General features: G+C 47.0%; 1 protein-coding gene across 1 annotated transcript in view; it reads right to left on the reverse strand.

Moving 5' to 3' along the window:
• VPS4B (vacuolar protein sorting 4 homolog B) overlaps positions 1-22,904 on the reverse strand; it is a 144,447-nt gene that overhangs the window by 63,246 nt on the left and 58,297 nt on the right. The window contains exons 4-5 of the mRNA XM_063923019.1: positions 20,145-20,209; positions 1,063-1,182 (exon numbers count right to left, since the gene is read on the reverse strand). Coding sequence (XP_063779089.1) covers positions 1,063-1,182; positions 20,145-20,209 — 185 coding nt within the window. The remainder of the gene's footprint in view (positions 1-1,062; positions 1,183-20,144; positions 20,210-22,904) is intronic.

Consider the following 22,904-nt stretch of genomic DNA (forward strand, 5'->3'; position numbering starts at 1 on the left):
GCAGCGCGACCGCTGCGCAGTACCTCAGGAAGACTGAAGTCTTCTGCCGCCTTCAGATGTCTTCTTTGCTTCGGTTACTCAACTGTCTTTGATCTTCTGGCTCTGTGAGGGGGACGGCGGCGGCCCCCCTGCGCAATACTCACCACACTCTGATCTTCAGGCTCTGTGTTGGGGGTGTGTGGCGTGCTGCGGGTGTGTGCGTGAGAACGCAATGCCTGTGGTACACTGACCCTCAGGACCGTTGTCCTGTCAGCGGGATCTGACTCAGCACCTCCAGGAGGCCGGTTCCGGAAATCCCTCAAGCGTCCCTCGGTGCAGGTAGGCTGTTGCCCAACAGCCTACCTGAAAATAAATGTTTAAAAGAAACTGAAGAAAAAAATCCTCTGGAGCTCCAGAGTGTGCATCCTCTCCTGAGGGCACATTTTTCTAAACTGGGTTGTGGGGGATAAGATAGAGGGGAGGAGCCAGCACACCATGTTTGAAGAATTTAAAGTGCACCGGCTTCTTTGGACCCCCATCTATACCCCATCGTACTAAGTGTCCCCAGTATCCCTTAGGAATGATAGAGAAATAGACCTGTAAAAATATTGACTAATAAATTGTTTCACAGATTTGCAACCCATTTTAAAAAAAACATTCCCCATGAAATGCACTGCTGAGTTTTCTGCTGCGCTATATTCGAATAATGATGATAATAAAAGGGACATTAAAGTTAATAAAATTGCACACCCGACAGAATGCGACCTTCCTCCACGGAGTACAATATTAAAGGTGTTAATAAAGTCCGGCCTGGATCAGGTGCAAGACCCGTAAAAGTCAACATGGACTGATAAAAAGGGAGAGGGGATGTATTACCAACTGCCAACCTGGGTTTAAAAACAAAAGTAAAGCTGTCAACATGTAAAAGGGTCTTAAAACTATATTCAGTAACCCCCTCACTCTGCTAGAAAATAAATGTAAAAAAGATTACATAAATATACATAAATAAAAATATGGCATTAAAAAAAGCCTACTATTATATTCAATGCGCAATGAAAGAGAAATGGTGTTCCACATTTCTACCTGTAAACAGGTGAGGAAATTTTATTGGTAATATCACAGCTTCTTTTAGGGCCTCTTTGGCCCCTTCCAGTCCAGCAACATCATTCCACTTCACATCTGGTTTTTCCATGACTATGGCTCCTATATAAGGCAAGAATTATGATGATCAAAATATAACTTCTTCCAAGACATTCATAATGCTAAACATAACTTAACTTGAAACAATTTTATATCTGTGTCAGCTAAACAGAATCCAACAATTTATTCATCCACATGAAAACCAAAAACGTATTTAAAACAGTTTTCGGGGGGGGGGGGGGGGGGAGGATTGGATAGGTTACATAGTTGGACTGTAATAGTTACAATACTGCTACTGTATTGGATTAAGCTTTAAACCGCAATGTCAGCGTGCAGCCTGTTTTTGTCTTGTTCTTCTTTACCAATAGTTTCCAACATTTACACTAATTATGAGTATTGGGAAATTGGTCAAGAAATGATCTGGTCCACCCCTACAGTTATTTAAGTTATCAACTTTTTAGTCCTCCACTCCACTTGTAATGGTTGTTTGTCCCATATTCATGTTGCTACTGCGATTTGCTCCCTGCACAAATTATTATTATTGTTCTCTTTTACCCCTTTATTACTACGTTTTCCCCACCTCTCGTTTTACAGGGGGGAAAAAAATAAGAATTTACTTACCGATAATTCTATTTCTCGGAGTCCGTAGTGGATGCTGGGGTTCCTGAAAGGACCATGGGGAATAGCGGCTCCGCAGGAGACAGGGCACAAAAAAGTAAAGCTTTACTAGGTCAGGTGGTGTGCACTGGCTCCTCCCCCTATGACCCTCCTCCAGACTCCAGTTAGGTACTGTGCCCGGACGAGCATACACAATAAGGGAGGCATTTTGAATCCCGGGTAAGACTCATACCAGCCACACCAATCACACCGTACAACTTGTGATCTAAACCCAGTTAACAGTATGACAACAGAAAGGGCCTCTTAAAGATGGCTCCTTAACAATAACCCGAATTAGTTAACAATAACTATGTACAAGTATTGCAGATAATCCGCACTTGGGATGGGCGCCCAGCATCCACTACGGACTCCGAGAAATAGAATTATCGGTAAGTAAATTCTTATTTTCTCTATCGTCCTAAGTGGATGCTGGGGTTCCTGAAAGGACCATGGGGATTATACCAAAGCTCCCAAACGGGCGGGAGAGTGCGGATGACTCTGCAGCACCGAATGAGAGAACTCCAGGTCCTCCTTTGCCAGGGTATCAAATTTGTAAAATTTTACAAACGTGTTCTCCCCCGACCACGTAGCTGCTCGGCAGAGTTGTAATGCCGAGACCCCTCGGGCAGCCGCCCAAGATGAGCCCACCTTCCTTGTGGAGTGGGCTTTTACAGTTTTAGGCTGTGGCAGGCCTGCCACAGAATGTGCAAGTTGAATTGTGTTACAAATCCAACGAGCAATCGACTGCTTAGAAGCAGGTGCGCCCAACTTGTTGGGTGCATACAATATAAACAGCGAGTCAGATTTTCTGACTCCAGCCGTCCTTGCAATGTATATTTTTAAGGCTCTGACAACGTCCAACAACTTGGAGTCCTCCAAGTCGCTAGTGGCCGCAGGCACCACAATAGGTTGGTTCAGATGAAATGCTGATACCACTTTAGGGAGAAAATGCGGACGAGTCCGCAGTTCTGCCCTATCCGAATGGAAGATTAGATAAGGACTTTTATAAGATAAAGCCGCCAATTCAGATACTCTCCTGGCAGAGGCCAGGGCTAGTAACATAGTCACTTTCAATGTGAGATATTTCAAATCCACCTTTTTCAATGGTTCAAACCAATGGGATTTGAGGAAATCTAAAACTACATTTAGATCCCACGGTGCCACCGGAGGCACCACAGGAGGCTGTATATGCAGTACTCCCTTGACAAAAGTCTGGACCTCAGGGACAGAGGCCAATTCTTTTTGGAAGAATATTGACAGGGCCGAAATTTGAACCTTAATGGATCCCAATTTGAGACCCATAGATAATCCTGATTGCAGGAAATGTAGGAAACGACCCAGTTGGAATTCCTCCGTCGGAACCCTCCGATCCTCGCACCACGCTACATATTTTCGCCAAATGCGGTGATAATGTTTCACGGTGACTTCCTTCCGTGCCTTAATCAAGGTAGGAATGACTTCTTCTGGAATGCCTTTCCCTTTTAGGATCTGGCGTTCAACCGCCATGCCGTCAAACGCAGCCGCGGTAAGTCTTGAAAAAGACAGGGACCCTGCTGTAGCAGGTCCCTTCTCAGAGGTAGAGGCCACGGTTCGTCCGTGAGCATCTCTTGAAGTTCCGGATACCAAGTCCTTCTCGGCCAATCCGGAACCACTAGTATTGTTCTTACTCTTCTTTGCCGTATGATCTTCAATACCTTTGGTATGAGCGGCAGAGGAGGAAACACATACACTGACTGGTACACCCAAGGAGTTACCAGTGCGTCCACAGCTATTGCCTGTGGATCTCTTGACCTGGCGCAATATTTGTCCAGTTTCTTGTTGAGGCGAGACGCCATCATGTCTACAATTGGTCTTTCCCAACGGTCTATTAACATGTTGAAGACTTCTGGATGTAGACCCCACTCTCCCGGATGAAGATCGTGTCTGCTGAGGAAGTCTGCTTCCCAGTTGTCCACGCCCGGGATGAACACTGCTGACAGTGCTATCACGTGATTCTCCGCCCAGCGAAGAATCTTGGCAGCTTCTGCCATTGCACTCCTGCTTCTTGTGCCGCCCTGCCTGTTTACATGGGCGACCGCCGTGATGTTGTCCGACTGAATCAACACCGGCTTTCCTTGCAGGAGAAGTTCCGCCTGGCTTAGAGCATTGTATATTGCTCTTAGTTCCAGAATGTTTATGTGAAGAGACTTTTCCAGACTCGTCCATACTCCCTGGAAGTTTCTTCCTTGTGTGACTGCTCCCCAGCCTCTCAGGCTGGCGTCCGTGGTCACCAGGATCCAATCCTGAATGCCGAATCTGCGGCCTTCTAATAGGTGAGCCTTCTGCAACCACCACAGAAGTGACACCCTTGTCTTTGGTGACAGGGTTATTCGCAGGTGCATCTGCAGATGCGACCCTGACCATTTGTCCAACAGATCCCTTTGGAATATTCTTGCATGGAATCTGCCGAATGGAATTGCTTCGTAAGAAGCCACCATTTTTCCCAGGACTCTTGTGCATTGATGTACTGACACTTTTCCTGGTTTTAGGAGGTTCCTGACCAGATCGGATAACTCCTTGGCTTTTTCCTCTGGAAGGAAAACCTTTTTCTGAACCGTGTCCAGAATCATTCCTAGGAACAGCAGACGAGTTGTCGGGATTAAATGGGATTTTGGAATATTCAGAATCCACCCGTGTTGTCTTAGCACCTCTTGAGATAGTGCTAAAGCTGTCTCCAGCTGTTCTCTGGACCTTGCCCTTATTAGGAGATCGTCCAAGTATGGGATAACTAATACGCCTTTTCTTCGAAGAAGAATCATCATCTCGGCCATTACCTTGGTAAAGACCCGAGGCGCCGTGGACAATCCGAACGGCAGCGTCTGAAACTGATAGTGACAGTTTTGAACAATGAACCTGAGGTACCCCTGGTGTGCGGGGTAAATCGGAACGTGTAGATACGCATCCTTGATGTCCAAGGATACCATAAAGTCCCCTTCTTCCAGGTTCGCTATCACTGCTCTGAGTGACTCCATCTTGAACTTGAACTTTTTTATGTAGAGGTTCAAGGACTTCAGATTTAGAATAGGCCTTACCGAGCCATCCGGCTTCGGTACCACAAATAGAGTGGAATAATACCCCTTTCCTTGTTGTAATAGGGGTACTTTGACTATCACCTGCTGAGCGTACAGCTTGTGAATGGCTTCCAACACCCTCTCCCTTTCGGAAGAGACGGTTGGTAAGGCAGACTTCAGGAAACGATGAGGAGGATCCGTCTCTAATTCCAACCTGTACCCCTGAGATATTATCTGCAGGATCCAGGGGTCTACCTGCGAGTGAGCCCACTGCGCGCTGTAATTTTTGAGACGGCCCCCCACTGTCCCCGAGTCCGCTTGAGAGGCCCCAGCGTCATGCTGAGGTTTTTGCAGGAGCCGGGGAGGGCTTCTGTTCCTGGGAAGGAGCTGCCTGTTGGTGTCTCTTCCCTCTTCCTCTGCCTCGTGGCAGGTACGACAAGCCCTTTGCTCTCTTATTTTTGTAGGAGCGAAAAGGCTGCGGTTGAAAGGTCGGTGCCTTTCTCTGTTGGGGAGTGACTTGAGGTAAAAAAGTGGATTTCCCGGCAGTAGCCGTGGCCACCAAGTCTGATAGACCAACTCCAAATAACTCCTCCCCTTTATACGGCAAAACCTCCATGTGACGTTTTGAATCCGCATCGCCTGTCCACTGTCGTGTCCATAAGGCTCTTCTGGCTGAAATGGACATAGCACTCACCCGAGATGCCAGTGTGCAAATATCCCTCTGTGCATCACGCATATAGATAAATGCATCCTTTATTTGTTCTAACGACAGTAAAACATTGTCCCTATCTAGGGTATCAATATTTTCAATCAGGGATTCTGACCAAACTACTCCAGCACTGCACATCCAGGCAGTTGCTATAGCTGGTCGTAGTATAACACCTGCATGTGTGTATATATTCTTTTGAATAACTTCCATCTTTCTATCTGATGGATCCTTAAGTGCGGCCGTCTCAGGAGAGGGTAACGCCACTTGTTTGGATAAGCGTGTGAGCGCCTTGTCCACCTTAGGGGGTGTTTCCCAGCGCGCCCTAACCTCTGGCGGGAAAGGGTATAATGCCAATAACTTTTTTGAAATTATCAACTTTTTATCAGGAGCAACCCACGCTTCATCACACACGTCATTTAATTCTTCTGATTCAGGAAAAACTGTTTGTAGTTTTTTCACACCATACATAATACCCTGTTTTACGGTATCTGTAGTATCAGCTAAATGTAACGTCTCCTTCATTGCCAAAATCATATAACGTGTGGCCCTACTGGAAAATACGTTTGAATTTCTACCGTCGTCACTGGAATCAGTGCCCGTGTCTGGGTCTGTGTCGACCGACTGAGGCAAAGGGCGTTTTACAGCCCCTGACGGTGTTTGAGGCGCCTGGACAGGCATTAATTGATTGTCCGGCCGCCTCATGTCCTCAACTGACTGTTTAAGGGAAGATAAACCATCACGTAATTCCACAAATAAAGGCATCCATTCTGGTGTCGACCCCCTGGGGGGTGACATCTGCATATTTGGCAATTGCTCCGCCTCCACACCAATATCGTCCTCATACATGTCGACACCACGTACCGACACACACCGCAAACTCACAGGGAATGCTCTAATGAAGACAGGACCCACTAGCCCTTTTGGGGAGACAGAGGGAGAGTCTGCCAGCACACACCACAAAGCGCTATATATACAAGGGATATCCTTATATTAAGTGCTCCCTTATAGCTGCTTTAATATATATATATATATATAGCCATTAATGTGCCCCCCCTCTCTGTTTTACCCTGTTTCTGTAGTGCAGTGCAGGGGAGAGACCTGGGAGCCGTTCTGACCAGCGGAGCTGTGACAGAAAATGGCGCCGTGTGCTGAGGAGATAGGCCCCGCCCCTTTTTCGGCGGGTTCTTCTCCCGCTATTTTTCCAGTCAGGCAGGGGTTAAATATCTCCATATAGCCCCTATGGGCTATATGTGAGGTATTTTTAGCCTTGTATAAGGTTTATATTTGCCTCTCAGAGCGCCCCCCCCCCAGCGCTCTGCACCCTCAGTGACTGCCCAGTGAAGTGTGCTGAGAGGAAAATGGCGCACAGCTGCAGTGCTGTGCGCTACCTTATGAAGACTGAGGAGTCTTCAGCCGCCGGTTTCCGGACCTCTTCACGCTTCAGCATCTGCAAGGGGGTCGGCGGCGCGGCTCCGGGACCGGACTCCACGGCTGGGCCTGTGTTCGATCCCTCTGGAGCTAATGGTGTCCAGTAGCCAAGCAGCAAATCCACTCTGCATGCAGGTGAGTTTACTACTTTCCCCCTAAGTCCCACGTTGCAGTGATCCTGTTGCCAGCAGGACTCACTGTAAAGAAAAAAAAACCTAAACTAAACTTTCTCTAAGCAGCTCTTTAGGAGAGCCACCTAGATTGCACCCTTCTCGTTCGGGCACAAAATCTAACTGGAGTCTGGAGGAGGGTCATAGGGGGAGGAGCCAGTGCACACCACCTGACCTAGTAAAGCTTTACTTTTTTGTGCCCTGTCTCCTGCGGAGCCGCTATTCCCCATGGTCCTTTCAGGAACCCCAGCATCCACTTAGGACGATAGAGAAATAAATATTGAATTTTGAAAAAAATGCTGAAATTTATCTGCCATTTTGTACACCCCTGCTTTCAATACAATGGCTCTCATATTAACAGGCATTCGGATTGTGACTGCTGAATAGTAGATTACGCATCTTGATTCTTTATTCAAAACTAAATATAGGAGCAATCTACACCACCCAGTACAATCCTATGTAGTGAACCAAACACAGCTGCCTTGCCTGTTACCTTTTATGGGGGAGTGGAAAATCAGTGGCTTTTATTACCCAAAATGACGGCTTCAACCCTGCATCCATGGCCCTAACTGTGTGGAGTTTGTATATTATCCCAGTACTTGCGTGGGTTTCCTCCGGGTACTCCCGTTTCCTCCCACAATCCAGAAATATACTGGTAGGTTAATTGGCTCCCAACAAAATGAACCCTAGCATGAATGTGTGTACATGTGGTAATGAATATAGATTGTAAGCTCCGCTGGGGGCAGGGACTGATGTGAATGGCCAAATATTCACTGTAAACGCGCTGCGGCATATGTGTGCGCTATATAAATAACTGGTAATAATAAGATTTGAAACCTACCGGTAAATCTTTTTCTCGTGGTCCGTAGAGGATGCTGGGACTCCGTAAGGACCATGGGATAGACGGGCTCCGCAGGAGACATGGGCACTTTAAGAAAGACTTTGGATCTTGGTGTGCACTGGCTCCTCCCTCTATGCCCCTCCTCCAGACCTCAGTCAGAGAAACTGTGCCCAGAGGAGACGGACAGTACAAGGAAAAGATTTTTGTTAATCTAAGGGCAAGATTCATACCAGCCACACCAATCACACCGTATAACTTGTGATATACTATCTAGTTAGCAGTATAAAAAACAACATATCATCGGTCCAAAACTGATGAAACTATAACATAACCCTTATGTAAGCAATAACTATATACAAGTCTTGCAGAAGTAGTCCGCACTTGGGACAGGCGCCCAGCATCCTCTACGGACTACGAGAATAAGGTTTACCGGTAGGTTTAAAATCTTATTTTCTCTAACGTCCTAGAGGATGCTGGGACTCCGTAAGGACCATGGGGATTATACCAAAGCTCCCAAACGGGCGGGAGAGTGCGGATGACTCTGCAGCACCAATGAGCAAACAGGAGGTCCTCCTCAGCCAGGGTATCAAACTTATAGAACTTTGCAAAGGTGTTTGACCCCGACCAAGTAGCAGCTCGGCACAGCTGTAGTGCTGAGACCCCTCGGGCAGCCGCCCAAGACGAGCCCACCTTCCTAGTGGAATGGGCCTTAACCGATTTTGGTAACGGCAATCCTGCCGTAGAATGCGCCTGCTGAATCGTGTTACAGATCCAGCGAGCAATAGTCTGCTTTGAAGCAGGGCCGCCAACCTTGTTGGCTGCATACAGGATAAACGTGCTTCTGTTTTTCTGATCCTAGCCGTTCTGGCCACGTAGATTTTCAAAGCCCTGACCACATCAAGGGACTCTGAATCCTCCAAGTCACGCGTAGCCACAGGCACGACAATAGGTTGGTTCATATGAAAGGATTAGACAACCTTAGGTAGGAATTGAGGACGGGTCCGCAATTCCACTCTATCCATATGGAAAACCAGATAGCGGCTTTTATGTGATAAAGCCGCTAATTCCGAAACTCGCCTAGCCGAAGCTAAGGCTAACAACATGACCACCTTCCAAGTGAGATATTTCAACTCCACTGTTTAAAGTGGTTCAAACCAATGTGACTTAAGGAAACTTAACACCACGTTAAGGTCCCAAGGTGCCACCGGAGGTACAAAAGGAGGCTGAATATGCAGTACTCCCTTCACAAAAATCTGTACTTCAGGTAGAGAGGCCAATTCCCTTTGAAAGAAAATGGATAAGGCAGAAATCTGAACTTTAATGGAGCCTAATTTTAGGCCCAAATTCACTCCAGTTTGTAGGAAGTGAAGAAAACGGCCGAGATGGAATTTTTCCGTAGGAGCATTCCTGGCCTCACACCAAGAAACATATTTTCGCCATATATTCGGTGATAATGTTTAGATGTCACATCCTTCCTAGACTATTAGCGTAGGAATGACCTCATCCGGAATACCTTTTTCCGCTAGAATCCGGCGTTCAGCCGCCATGCCGTCAAACGCAGCCGCGGTAAGTCTTGGAACAGACACGGACCCTGTTGCAACAGGTCCTGTCTTAGAGGAAGAGGCCACGGATCTTCTGTGAGCATTTCCTGCAGATCCGGAAACCAGGTCCTTCGTGGCCAATCCGGAACAATGAGTATTGTTCTCACTCCTCTTTTTCCTATTATTCTCAACACCTTGGGTATGAGAGGAAGATGAGGAAATACATAGACCGACTGGAACACCCACGGTGTCACTAGGGCGTCCACAGCTACCGCCTGAGGGTCTCGACCTGGCGCAATAGCTTTGTAGCTTTTTGTTGAGACTTGACGCCATCATGTCTATTTGGGGCAGTCCCCACCGACTTGCAATCTGTGCGAAGACTTCCTGATGAAGTCTGCACTCTCCCGGATGCAGGTCGTGTCTGCTGAGGAAATCTGCTTCCCAGTTGTCCACTCCCGGAATGAACACTGCTGACAGTGCGCTTACATGATTCTCCACCCAGCAAAGAATTCTGGTGGCTTCCGCCATCGCCACTCTGCTCCTTGTGCCTCCTTGGCGGTTTACATGAGCTACTGCGGTGACGTTGTCTGACTGTATCAGAACCGGTTGGTCGCGAAGTAAGGTCTCCGCTTGACGTAGGGCGTTGTATATGGCCCTTAGTTCCAAGATGTTGATGTGAAGACAAGTCTCTTGACTTGACCAAAGACCTTGGAAATTTCTTCCCTGTGTGACTGCTCCCCAACCTCGGAGGCTCGCGTCCGTGGTCACCAGGATCCAGTTCTGAATGCCGAACCTGCCGGCCCTCTAGAAGGTGAGCACTCTGCAGTCACCACAGGAGAGATTCCCTGGCCCTGGGGGATAGGGTGTTCAACTGATGAATCTGTAGATGTGATCCGGACCACTTGTCCAGTAGGTCCCATTGGAAAGTCCTCGCATGGAACCTGCCAAAGGGAATGGCTTCGTGTGATGCCACCATCTTTCCCAGGACTCGAGTGCAGTGATGCACTGAGACCTGTCTCGGTTTCAATAGGTTCCTGACCAGAGTCATGAGTTCCTGGGCCTTTTCTATCGGAAGATAAACCCTCTTTTGGTCAGTGTCCAGAATCATGCCCAAGAAAGTCAGACGAGTCGTAGGAACCAACTGCGAATTCGGGATATTGAGAATCCAGCCGTGTTGCTGTAACACTTTCAGTGAAAGTGATACGCTGTTTAGCAACTGCTCTCTTGATCTCGCCTTTATGAGGAGATCCTCCAAGTACGGGATAATTGTGACACCTTGCTTCCGCAGGGGCACCATCATTTCCGCCATTACCTTGGTGAAAATTCTCGGGGCCGTGGAAAGACCAAACGGCAACGTCTGAAATTGGTAATGACAATCCTGTACCACAAATCTGAGGTACGCCTGATGAGGTTAATAAATGGGAACATGAAGGTATGCATCCTTTATGTCCAGAGATACCATAAAATCCCCCCTTCCAGGCTGGCGATGACCGCTGTTAGCAATTCCATCTTGAACTTGAACCTTTTCAAGTATAGGTTCAGGGATTTTATATTTAATATGGGTCTGACCGAACCGTCCGGTTTCGGGACTACAAACAGGGTCGAGTAATATCCCCTTCCTTGTTGGATCAGGGGTACTTTGACCACCACCTGTTGAAGACACAATTTGTGAATTGCATTTAACACTGTCTCCCTTTCCTGGGGAGAAGATGGTAGGGGCGATTTGAAAAACCGGCGAGGAGGCACCTCTTCGAATTCCAGCTTGTAACCCTGAGAAACAATTTCTATTGCCCAGGGATCCACCTGTGAGTGAACCCAGATGTGGCTGAAAACTCGAAGACGTGCCCCCACTGGGGCGGACTCCTCCAGTGGAGCCCCAGCGTCATGCGGTGGATTTTGTAGAGGCCGGGGAGGACTTCTGTTCCTGTGAACTAGCTGAGTTGTGCAGCTTCTTTCCTCTGCCCCTACCTCTGGCAAGAAAGGACGCACCTCGCACTTTCTTGTTTTTGTGAGATCGAAAGGACTGCATTTGATAATGCGGTGCTCTCTTAGGCTGTGAGGGAATATAAGGCAAAAAATTTGATATACCAGCTGTAGCTGTGGAGACCAGGTCCGAGAGACCCTCCCCAAACAATTCCTCACCCCTGTAAGGTAAAACCTCCATATGCCTTTTTGAGTCGGCATCACCTGTCCATTGCCGGGTCCATAGGATTCTTCTAGCAGAAATCGACATAGCGTTTATTCTAGAACCCAGTAGACTAATGTCTCTTTGAGCATCTCTCATATATAGGACAGCATCTTTTATATGCCCCAGGGTCAATAAAACAGTATCCTTATCTAGAGTATCAATCTCCTCTGATAAGGCATCTGTCCATGCCGCTACCGCACTACAAACCCAGGCCGACGCGATTGCCGGTCTGAGTAAGGTACCTGAATGCGTGTAAATGGACTTCAGGGTAACCTCCTGCTTGCGGTCAGCAGAATCCTTGAGGGTAGCCGTATCCTGGGATGGCAGTGCTACCTTCTTGGATAAGCGTGTTAATGCTTTGTCCACCCTAGGGGAGGATTCCCATCGTACCCTGTCCGTTGGCGGGAAAGGATATGCCATAAGAATCCTTTTGGAAATCTGCAGTTTTTTGTCTGGAGATTCCCAAGCTTTTTCACATAACTCGTTCAGCTCGTGTGAGGGGGGAAAGGTTACCTCAGGTTTCTTTCCCTTATACATATGCACCCTCTTGTCAGGGACAGGGGGTTCCTCTGTGATGTGCAAAACATCTTTTATTGCCATAATCATATATCGAATAGATTTAGCCAATTTTGGCTGTAACTTTGCATCATCGTAGTCGACACTGGAGTCAGAATCCGTGTCGGTATCTGTGTCAACTATTTGGGATAGCGGGCGCTTTTGAGACCCCGACGGTCCCTGCGACATAGGATCAGACATGGGTTGACACCCTGACTGTCCCATAGCTTCAGCTTTGTCTAATCTTTTGTGCAATGAGTTTACACTAGCATTTAAAACATTCCACATATCCATCCAGTCAGGTGTCGGCGCTGTCGACGGCGACACCATATTCATTTGCTCCAGCTCCTCTCTAACATAGCCTTCTCCCTCAGACATGTCGACACACACGTACTGACACCACACACTCAGGGAATGCTCTTTCTGAAGACCGTTCCCCCACAAGGTCATTTGGAGAGACAGAGAGAGCGAGTATGCCAGCACACACCCCAGCGCTATATGACCCAGGAAGAAACACAGTAAATTTAATGTTTACCCAGTAGCGCTGTTGTATATTATCTGCGCCGAATTATGTGCCCCCCCTCTCTTTTCAAACCCTCTTGTCTACCGTGGTATAAGCAGGGGAGAGTCCGGGGAGCTTCCTCTCAGCGGTGCTGTGGAGAAAAAATGGCGCTGGAGAGTGCTGAGGGAGAAGCCCCGCCCCCTCGGCGGCGGGCTTCTGTCCCGCACAAATAGTGTAAAATTGGCGGGGGCTCTTACATATATACAGTGTCCAGCTGTATATAGGTCCTTTTTTGCCAAATAAGAGGTTTCTATGCTGCAAAGGGCGCCCCCCCCTGCGCCCTGCACCCTTACAGTGACTGCCGTATGTGAGGTGTATGGGAGCAATGACGCACAGCTGCAGTGCTGTGCGTTACCTCAGTGAAGATCAAGGAGTCTTCTGCCGCCTCTGAAGTCTTCTTTTCTTCTCATACTCACCCGGCTTCTATCTTCCGGCTCTGCGAGGGGGACGGCGGCGCGGCTCTGGGACGGACGGCGAGGGTGAGATCCTGCGTACCAATCCCTCTGGAGCTAATGGTGTCCAGTAGCCTAAGAAGCAGAGCCTTTCAACTCACAGAAGTAGGTCTGCTTCTCTCCCCTCAGTCCCTCGATGCAGGGAGTCTGTTGCCAGCAGGCTCCCTGAAAATAAAAAAAAACCTAACAAATATACTTTCTGTCAGGAAGCTCAGGAGAGCTCCCTGAAAAGCACCCAGTCTCCTCTGGGCACAGTAGTAAACTGAGGTCTGGAGGAGGGGCATAGAGGGAGGAGCCAGTGCACACCCAGATCCAAAGTCTTTCTTAAAGTGCCCATGTCTCCTGCGGAGCCCGTCTATCCCATGGTCCTTACGGAGTCCCAGCATCCTCTAGGACGTTAGAGAAAAATAATTATGACTGCTCTCTCGATTTTTCCTTTATTTGTGTGATTTTGCGACTTGCTGAAATGCTAAATCCTCAGTACCAAGTGCTATGTTTTTGAAGTCTGTAAAGCACCGTGGGTCATACTGGAGAAATGGCGATCATTATAAAACTGTCCTCCATGCTTTCTGTCACTACACTGCAGCTTACTGCTATATTAGATGGGAGATGCTACTCTAATGGTGGGCACACACTAAAGGATATGCTCCATGAGTGATATCGTATAGTGTTTCCCTCTACTGGGCCACTGACAGAGCATACACTATGCAATATCGCACAGTGACGTCACGCTGCAGCCGGCGCAAATATGCAGCTCCTGACATTATAGTCAGATTGAGCTTCATGTATAGGCTGCAGCGGGGGTCGTTGGCAGCATACAAACTGGATGATATATCATTCAGGAGGGTAAAAATTAGCGATATTGATTACAAAATCGCCTAGTGTGTACCCACCATAAAACCGGCCATACACCTAAAGACTGATTGTCCAAGCTCGTTGGCTGGAACGAAAATCTGGTAATGTATGGGAGCAAATGACAATTGACCAGTTACTCCGAAATGCCAGAAAACTGACAAAAACAGTTGTTCAGACAAATTGGTTAAATCAAATGGATTTAACCATTTTTGTCTGTTTCCAATGTTTGGGAGCAAATGGTCAATTGTCATTTGCTCCCATACATTACCAGATTTTCTTTCCAACCAGTGTATGGCCAGCTACAGAGCAACAAATAATAAGAATTTACTCACCGGTAATTCTATTTCTCGTAGTCCGTAGTGGATGCTGGGAACTCCGTAAGAACCATGGGGAATAGACGGGCTCTGCAGGAGACTGGGCACTCTAAAAGAAAGATTAGGTACTATCTGGTGTGTACTGGCTCCTCCCTCTATGCCCCTCCTCCAGACCTCAGTTAGGGAAACTGTGCCCGGAAGAGCTGACACAACAAAGAAAGGATTTGGAATCCAGGGTAAGACTCATACCAGCCACACCAATCACACTGTACAACTTGTGATAACCATACCCAGTTAACAGTATGAACAACAACTGAGCCTCATTTAACGGATGGCTCATAACAATAACCCTTTAGTTAAGCATTAACTATATACAAGTATTGCAGAGAGTCCGCACTTGGGACAGGCGCCCAGCATCCACTACGGACTACGAGAAATAGAATTACCGGTGAGTAAATTCTTATTTTCTCTGACGTCCTAGTGGATGCGGGGAACTCCGTAAGGACCATGGGGATTATACCAAAGCTCCCAAACGGGCGGGAGAGTGCGGATGACTCTGCAGCACCGCATGAGCAAACTCAAGGTCCTCCTCAGCCAGGGTATCAAACTTGTAGAACTTGGCAAACTTGTTTGACCCCGACCAAGTAGCAGCTCCGCAAAGCTGTAAAGCCGAGACCCCTCGGGCAGCCGCCCAAGAAGAGCCCACCTTCCTTGTGGAATGGGCTTTCACCATTTTGGATGCGGCAATCCAGCCGCAGAGTGAACCAGCTGAATCGTGCTATAGATCCAGCGAGCAATACTCTCCTTCGAAGCAGGAGCATCAACCTTGTTGGCTGCATACAGAATAAACAGCGAGTCAGACTTTGACTCCCGCCGTTCCGGAAACATAAATTTTCAAAGCCCGGACTACGTCCAGCAACTTGGAATCCTCCAAGTCCCTAGTAGCCGCAGGCACCACAATAGGCTAGTTCAAATGAAACGATACCACCCTAGGGAAAAATTGGGGACGAGTCCTCAATTCTGCCCTGTCCATATGGAAGATCAGATAAGGGCTTTTACATGACAAAACCGCCACTTCTGACACACGCCTAGCCGAAGCTAAGGCCAATAGCATGACCACTTTCCACGTGAGATATTTTAGCTCCACGGTCTTAAGTGGCTCAAACCAGTGGGATTTCAGGAAATCCAACACAACGTTAAGATACCAAGGTGCCACCGGTGGCCCAAAAGGAGGCTGAATATGCAGCACCCCCGGAACGTCTGAACTTCAGGCAGTGAAGCCAGTTCTTTTTGAGAGAAAATGGATAGGGCCGAAATCTTGACCTTTATGGATCCTAATTTTAGGCCCATAGTCACTCCTGACTGTAGGAAGTGCAGGAATCGACCGCGCTGGAATTCCTCTGTAGGGCCTTCCCGGCCTCACACCAAGCAATCTATTTTCGCTATATACAGTGAAAAAGTCTTGCTGTCACATCTTTCCTAGCCTTTATCAGCGTAGGAATAACTGCATCCGGAATGCCCTTTTCCGCTATGATCCGGCGTTCAACCGCCATGCCGTCAAATGCAGCCGCGGTAAGTCTTGGAACAGACAGGGCCCCTGTTGCAACATGTCCTGTCTGAGAGGCAGAAGCCCTGAGTCCTCAGAGCATTTCTTGCAGCTCCGGGTACCGAGTCCTTCTTGGCCAATTCGGAGCAAAGAATATTGTTCTCACTCCTCCTTTTATTACAATTCTCAGCCCTTGGGTATGAGAGGAAGAGGAGGGAATACATAGACCGACTGGAACACCCACGGTGTTACTAGTGCGACCACAGCTATCACCTGAGGGTCCCTTGACCCGGCGTAAAACTTTTTTTAGCTTTTTATTGAGGTGGGACGCCATCTAGTCCACCTGAGGCAGTTCCCATCAATTTGCAAACTGCGTGAAGACTTCCTGATGAAGTCCCCACTTTCCCGGGTGGAGGTCGTGCCTGCTGAGGAAGTCTGCTTCCCAGTTGTCCACACCCGGAATGAACACTGCTGACAGTGCGCTTACTTGATTCTCCGCCCAGCGAAGAATTCTGGTGGCTTCTACCCTCGCCACCCTGCTCCTTGTGCCGCCTTGGCGGTTTACATGAACCCCTGCGGTCTGACTGGATCAGAACCGGTTGGTCGCAAAGCAGGATCTCCGCTTGACTTAGGGCGTTGTATATGGCCCTTAGTTCCAGGATATTGATGTGGAGGCAAGTCTGTTGACTTGACCACAGACCTTGGAAATTTCTTCCCTGTGTAACTGCCCCCCACCCTCGGAGGCTTGCATCCGTGGTCACCAGGATCCAGTCCTGAATGCCGAATCTGCGGCCCTCGAGAAGGTGAGCACTCTGCAGCCACCACAGGAGAGACACCCTGGCCCTGGGGGATAGGGTGATTAACCGATGCATCTGAAGAGGTGATCCGGACCACTTGTCCAGTAAGTCCCATTGGAAGGTCCTCGCATGGAACCTGCCTAAGGGGATGGCCTTGTATGATGCCACCATCATTCCCAGGACTCGAGTGCAGTGATGCACTGACACCTGTTTTGGTTTTAATAGATTCCTGACCAGTGTCATGAGCTCCTGAGCTCTCTCTATCGGGAGATAAACCCTTTTCTGGTCTGTGTCTAGGATCGTGCCTAGGAGAGGCAGATGAGCTGTAGGAACCAACTGCGACTTTGGAATATATAGAATCCAGCCATGTTGCCGTTACACTTCCAGAGAAAGTGATACGCTGTTCAGCAACTGCTCTCTTGATCTCGCTTGTATGAGGAGATCGCCCAAGTACGTGATAATAGTGACACCTTGCTTCCGCAGGAGCACAATCATATCCGCCATTACCTTGGTTATGACAATCCCGTACCGCAATTCTGAGGTACGCCTAATGAGGTGGATAAATGGGGACATGAAGGTATGCATCCCTTATGACCCGATTCACGATAAAGTCTCCCTCTTTTTAGGCTTGTCCTGACCGCTCTTAGCGATTCCATCTTCAACTTGAACCTTCTCAGGTATATGTTCAGGGATTTTTAATTCAATATGGGTCTGACCGAACCGTCTGGTTTCGGGATTACAACATGGTCGAATAATAACACCCTCTTGTTGAAGGAAGGGACCCTTGACCACCACCTGTTAAAGATACAATTTGTGAATTGCAGTTAACACTGGCTCCCTCTCTTGGGGGGAAGCCCGCAGGGCCGTCGGTGAGGGGGCATCTTCTCACAGTCCAGCTTTTATCCCTGAGACACAATATCTATTGCCCAGGGACCTAACAGGGAGTGAACCCACTTGTGGCTGAACTTACGAAGGAGTGTCCCCACCGGGCCTAGCTCTGCCTGTGGAGCCCCAGCGGCATAGGTGGATTTTTGTAGGGGCCGGGGAGGACTTCTGTTCCTGGGAACTAGCTGTGTTGATCCCGGCTCTGACAAGAAAGGACGCACCTCAGACTTTCTTGTTTCTTTATTCGAAAGGCTGCATTTAATAATAATAATATTAGGCTGTGCAGGAATATAAGGCAAACTAGCAGAATTACCAGCTATAGCTGTGGAGACCAGGCCCAAGAACCCTTCTCCACACAATCCTCAGCCTTCCATATGCCTCTTAAGTCGGCATCATCTGTCCAATGCATATTCTACAGGACACGTCAAGCAGAGATCGACATAGCTTTGACTCTAGGACCCAGTATACTCATGTCTCTTTGGGCATGCTTTATAACTATATATCTAACACTTAAGACAGCATCTTATATATATTTACTAGGGTCTCCATCTCTGCTGATAAGGTACCTGTCCACGCTGCCACAGCGCTATAAACCCATGCCAACACAATCGCCGGTCTGGGTAGTATACTAGAATGTGCACGCTATCTGCAGGATCCCTGAGAATAGCAAGTACTACCGTCTGTGCAAACAGGACACCCTAGGGGAAGATTCTCAACACATCCTGGCCCTAGTGGGGAAAGGATACAGCCTGAGAATTCTCTTGTGGGAAGCTGCCGTCTCTTGTCTGGAGATTCCCGCTCTTTTTCATCATGAGAGGAGGGAAATTTACCTCAACATTCTTCCCCTTAAACATGTGTACTCTCGTGTCAGGGACAGATGAGTCATCAGTGATATGCAAATCATCTTTTATTTCAATAATCATATATAGAATACCTTCTAGCCATCTTGGCTGTAACTTTGCATTATCGTAGTCGACAGTGGAGTTAAACTCCGTGTCGATACCAGTGTTTGTTATTTTGGATAGTGAGCATTGTGAGACTCTGAAGGTCTCTGTGACATAGGGACAGACATGGGTAGATTTCCTGTCTGTTCCCTAACCATTTGTGCAATAAATTCACCTTAGCACTTACACATATCCAAACAGGTGTCGGCGTTGTCGACGGAGACACCCTCTCTCACACATATCCGCTCTATCACCTCCTTAGAGGAGCCTTTTACCTCAGACATGTCGACACACGCGTACCGACACCACACACACAGGGGATGCTCTATTTGAGGACAGTTCCCCCACAAGGCCCTTTGGAGAGACAGAGAGAAAGTATGCCAGCACACACCCCAGCGCTATATAACCCAGGGATTACACTACAACTCAGTGTTTACCCAGTAGCTGCTGTATATACAATTTTTGCGCCTAAATTTATGTTCCCCCTCCCCTCTCTTTTCACCCTTTGTGTACCAGGATACTGCAGGGGAGAGCCTGGGGAGCTTCCTTCCAGAGCAGCTGTGAAGAGAAAATGGCGCTGGTGTGCCGAGGAAGAAGGCCCCGCCCCCTCAGCGGCGGGCTTCTGTCCTGTTTCTGACTAAAAATGGCGGAGGTTTTACACATATACAGTCACAGACTGTATTATGTGTATTTTTATGCCAAAGGTATTTTTATTGCTGCCCAGGGCGCCCCCCCCCAGCGCCCTGCACCCTACAGTGACCGGAGTGTGTGGTGTGCTGTGGGAGCAATGGCGCACAGCTGCGGTGCTGTGCGCTACCTTAATGAAGACAGGAGTCTTCTGCCGCCAATTTCATCGCTTCTCTTCTGTCTTCTGGCTCTGCAAGAGGGACGGCGGCGCGGCTCCGGGAACGGACGATCGAGGTCAGGCCCTGTGTTCGAACCCTCTGGAGCTAATGGTGTCCAGTAGCCTAAGAAGCACAAGCTAGCTGCAAGCAGGTAGGTTTGCTTCTCTCCCCTCAGTCCCACGTAGCAGTGAGTCTGTTGCCAGCAGATCTCACTGAAAATAAAAAACCTCACAAATACTTTTTCTAGCAAGCTCAGGAGAGCCCACTAGGAGCACCCAGCTCTGGCCGGGCACAGATTCTAACTGAGGTCTGGAGGAGGGGCATAGAGGGAGGAGCCAGTGCACACCAGATAGTACCTAATCTTTCTTTTAGAGTGCCCAGTCTCCTGCAGAGCCCGTCTATTCCCCATGGTCCTTACGGAGTTCCCAGCATCCACTAGGACGTCAGAGAAACACTGACAGCATGGCAGTCTTTCCCTGCAAATGGGCACTTTATAGATTGGTGAACTCATACCCAGGCCAGTAACTTAACTGACTGATCAAGCTTTCTGATTTATAATGGAACTCTTTGAGGTACCGGTCAAAAGATGTGGTAAAGGCTTCAGATGTCTGAAGATGCAGTGGTATCAGATTAAAGAATGAACAATGTATTTTTACTGCATTGTTCATATTTGTAAGATAACTTACCTTGGAGCTGGCTCTGCATTTTCTTTTTTTCTGGGTCACCAGACTCCCCTTCATCACTCTCATTCCTACATAATTGTAAAAAAAATAAAAACAAAAAAGTGAGCTAGTGCCATAGCTTTATTAAAGCAGACTTGCTATATACAGTGGCTACAAAAGCAGTATGCTCAGTGCAAATAGAACACAAAACAAAACTGTTCTATACAGGAGATAGATATATAGATGTCTTCATTTTCACCAGACAGCAGAGAGAAAAGAAAGAAATTAAATTAAAACACATTAAAATCAAGGTGCAAGGTAAAAGCAGAGTTCTCTATTCCTCCTGAAACTTAGTAAAATATTTCTGGAATAGTTAAATAATATTGTAGTAGAGAAACATTAATTACAGTAGTTTTAGCTATAACTCGTGGGTTGGAGCCATAAGAGAACATCATATTTACCTGCTTGTAAAAGTTCATGTGGTATAATTAAGTGACAGGAGAAAAAGCAAGCTCAATAAATCCTAAAAACAGGCATCTTATGACACTGCATATAAAAACTTAGGAAATTTGCTGGTACACTAGTAGATGGCTATAGTAACTCTTGGGGAAAGACATTTGAAACTAATATGGCTAACATTCTGTCTGAATTCTTGATGTCTCTTCTTGCCACTTCCAGCAGGTATTGGTCATGACATGTCAACAAATGAACTCTTTACTTTTTACTTTAGCGTAACCTTTGCTGCAGATGCACATGGATGGTAACAATTTATCAATTCACTGCATGAATTTGCAATTTTTAATTTAATGTGACATGAATGTTTTTTACAAAGTGTTATTAATTGTGTAATAAATTGTTTTATTAGAAATATTTATTTGCGCTCTCATATTGTACTATATACAAATTTACTATTTAGCGCAGTCTAAAGTATTATAGGAGATTTTTTGTGCATGTGAAGAGAAGAGCATAGTAAAATGTAGTGTAATATGGTCACAAAATAATGACATTTATTCCATCCAATAAAATAGCTCTGGGCAGGTTTTCCGGTAAAACGCAGTGTCTTCACTAGCATCAGACACAGGCTTGGGCCTGGTCACACAGACTTCTATTTTCCCACTTGGAGCTGTGCAATCCAGAAACTTCCAAATATAAACATTAAACTCCATGCTGGTGTAATTATGTAACAAAATTTAGTAGTAAATGGCTAGGTAATTCCCCCTACCATAAAGTAGATAAATGCCCAGCTTTGTTTTACATTGAGGGGGAATCCAGATACCTTCACAGTGACTAACCAAACATTCCCGATGTCCATGAGGTACTGCTCCACTGCTGCAACACTTGCTTCATTAGCCTTAACGTATTTCGAGTTTGTAGCTTTTCCTCAGAAGGCAATGCAAGTGTGTGTACCATGATGGCAATAAATACCATAAAACCGGAAGTGCTGCTGCAGTGACTGAAAGCTGCGCATTCTGGTACTTCCGGTCCGCAATCAGCGGCTATACTTGTCCGAGGTGTTACTATAAAACGTTCCCACAGCTAATGGGAATCACAGTGGTTTCCGACCACTGAGGAAGAGCTACAAGCTTGAAACGTGTTAAGGCTACTGAAGCAAGTGTGACAGCAGTGGAGGAGAAGTACCGACTGGACATCAGCAGTGTTTGGATCAGACACTGTGGGGGTATCTGCATTCCCCTGTGCAAAACAATGCTAGCCATTTACCTCTGGTAGAGGGGAGGGGGGGACGGACGACTATCTAGCCATTTACTGCTTGCTTGAGACTGCTACTTTTAATTTGCTACATAATTACTCTAGCACTGAGTTTACTATATAATATATATATATATATATATATATATATATATATATATATATATACACACATATATACATATCTATCTATCTATCTCTAGTGCTCTAGAGTAGAGCTATTTTATTGTTTTATTGTATTTTGTGTGTAATAAATATTTTTTGTGACAATTTGACACACATTTTCTTTGCTTTTCTCTCTGCATGCACGAAAAACCTTTCTATGGAGACTATTACAATAGATAAGTACTATATTTTATTCTATTTAATTTTGCTATCCCCAGTGGAGCCAGTGGTTAATAAACACTATTTAATTTTTATTATTACAGTAATCTGTTTAATCACAATGCATTAGTTCCATCTTCTGGTTAGAAACTGTAGAAGCCTGGAAGAAGATTGCGGCGAAAGCTTTGAAGGAGGGAAACCAAGCACAAAGGAGCTTGAAGCCATTTCTGTTCACCTACTGAAACCACCAGTCAAGCTGGCAATGTTAAGAGACGAGAGCATTTCTCGGTGTGTGGGCAGGGGGGGGGGGGGGGCTTGAGTAAGACCCACCAAAATGACTGCGTTACACAAAATGGATAAGACCAAGGGCCTGATTCAGAGGTGGACGCTAACTGAACGTAATACTGAGGTTTGCGCACTTGAATGATTTTTTTGTACTGCACATTCGTCTGAGTTTTACTGCACATGCGCCACAGGTCAATGCCAGATTAATTGACAGTGTGCATTATGTGAGGTATTCACACAGCCGTAAGGACTCCAGCAGCTTAGTGGTGTCAGACATTTTGAATAACTATAGAGTTGCTAAGAGGATCAATGGTGCATCTTTGTAAGCTGGTGGGTGTCTCTGTACACCTAACAGTGCGTGCATCAGCATATTTTCACAGTTCCGCTGCACGTGAATACTCCGTTATGAAGCAACTCTGTCCACCACTGAATCAGGCCCTTAGCGAGCATGGCCACTGATGCGGGTGT

The sequence above is a fragment of the Pseudophryne corroboree genome, chromosome 5 (assembly GCF_028390025.1).
Source record: "Pseudophryne corroboree isolate aPseCor3 chromosome 5, aPseCor3.hap2, whole genome shotgun sequence".
In the NCBI taxonomy this organism is placed as follows: Eukaryota; Metazoa; Chordata; class Amphibia; order Anura; family Myobatrachidae; genus Pseudophryne; species Pseudophryne corroboree.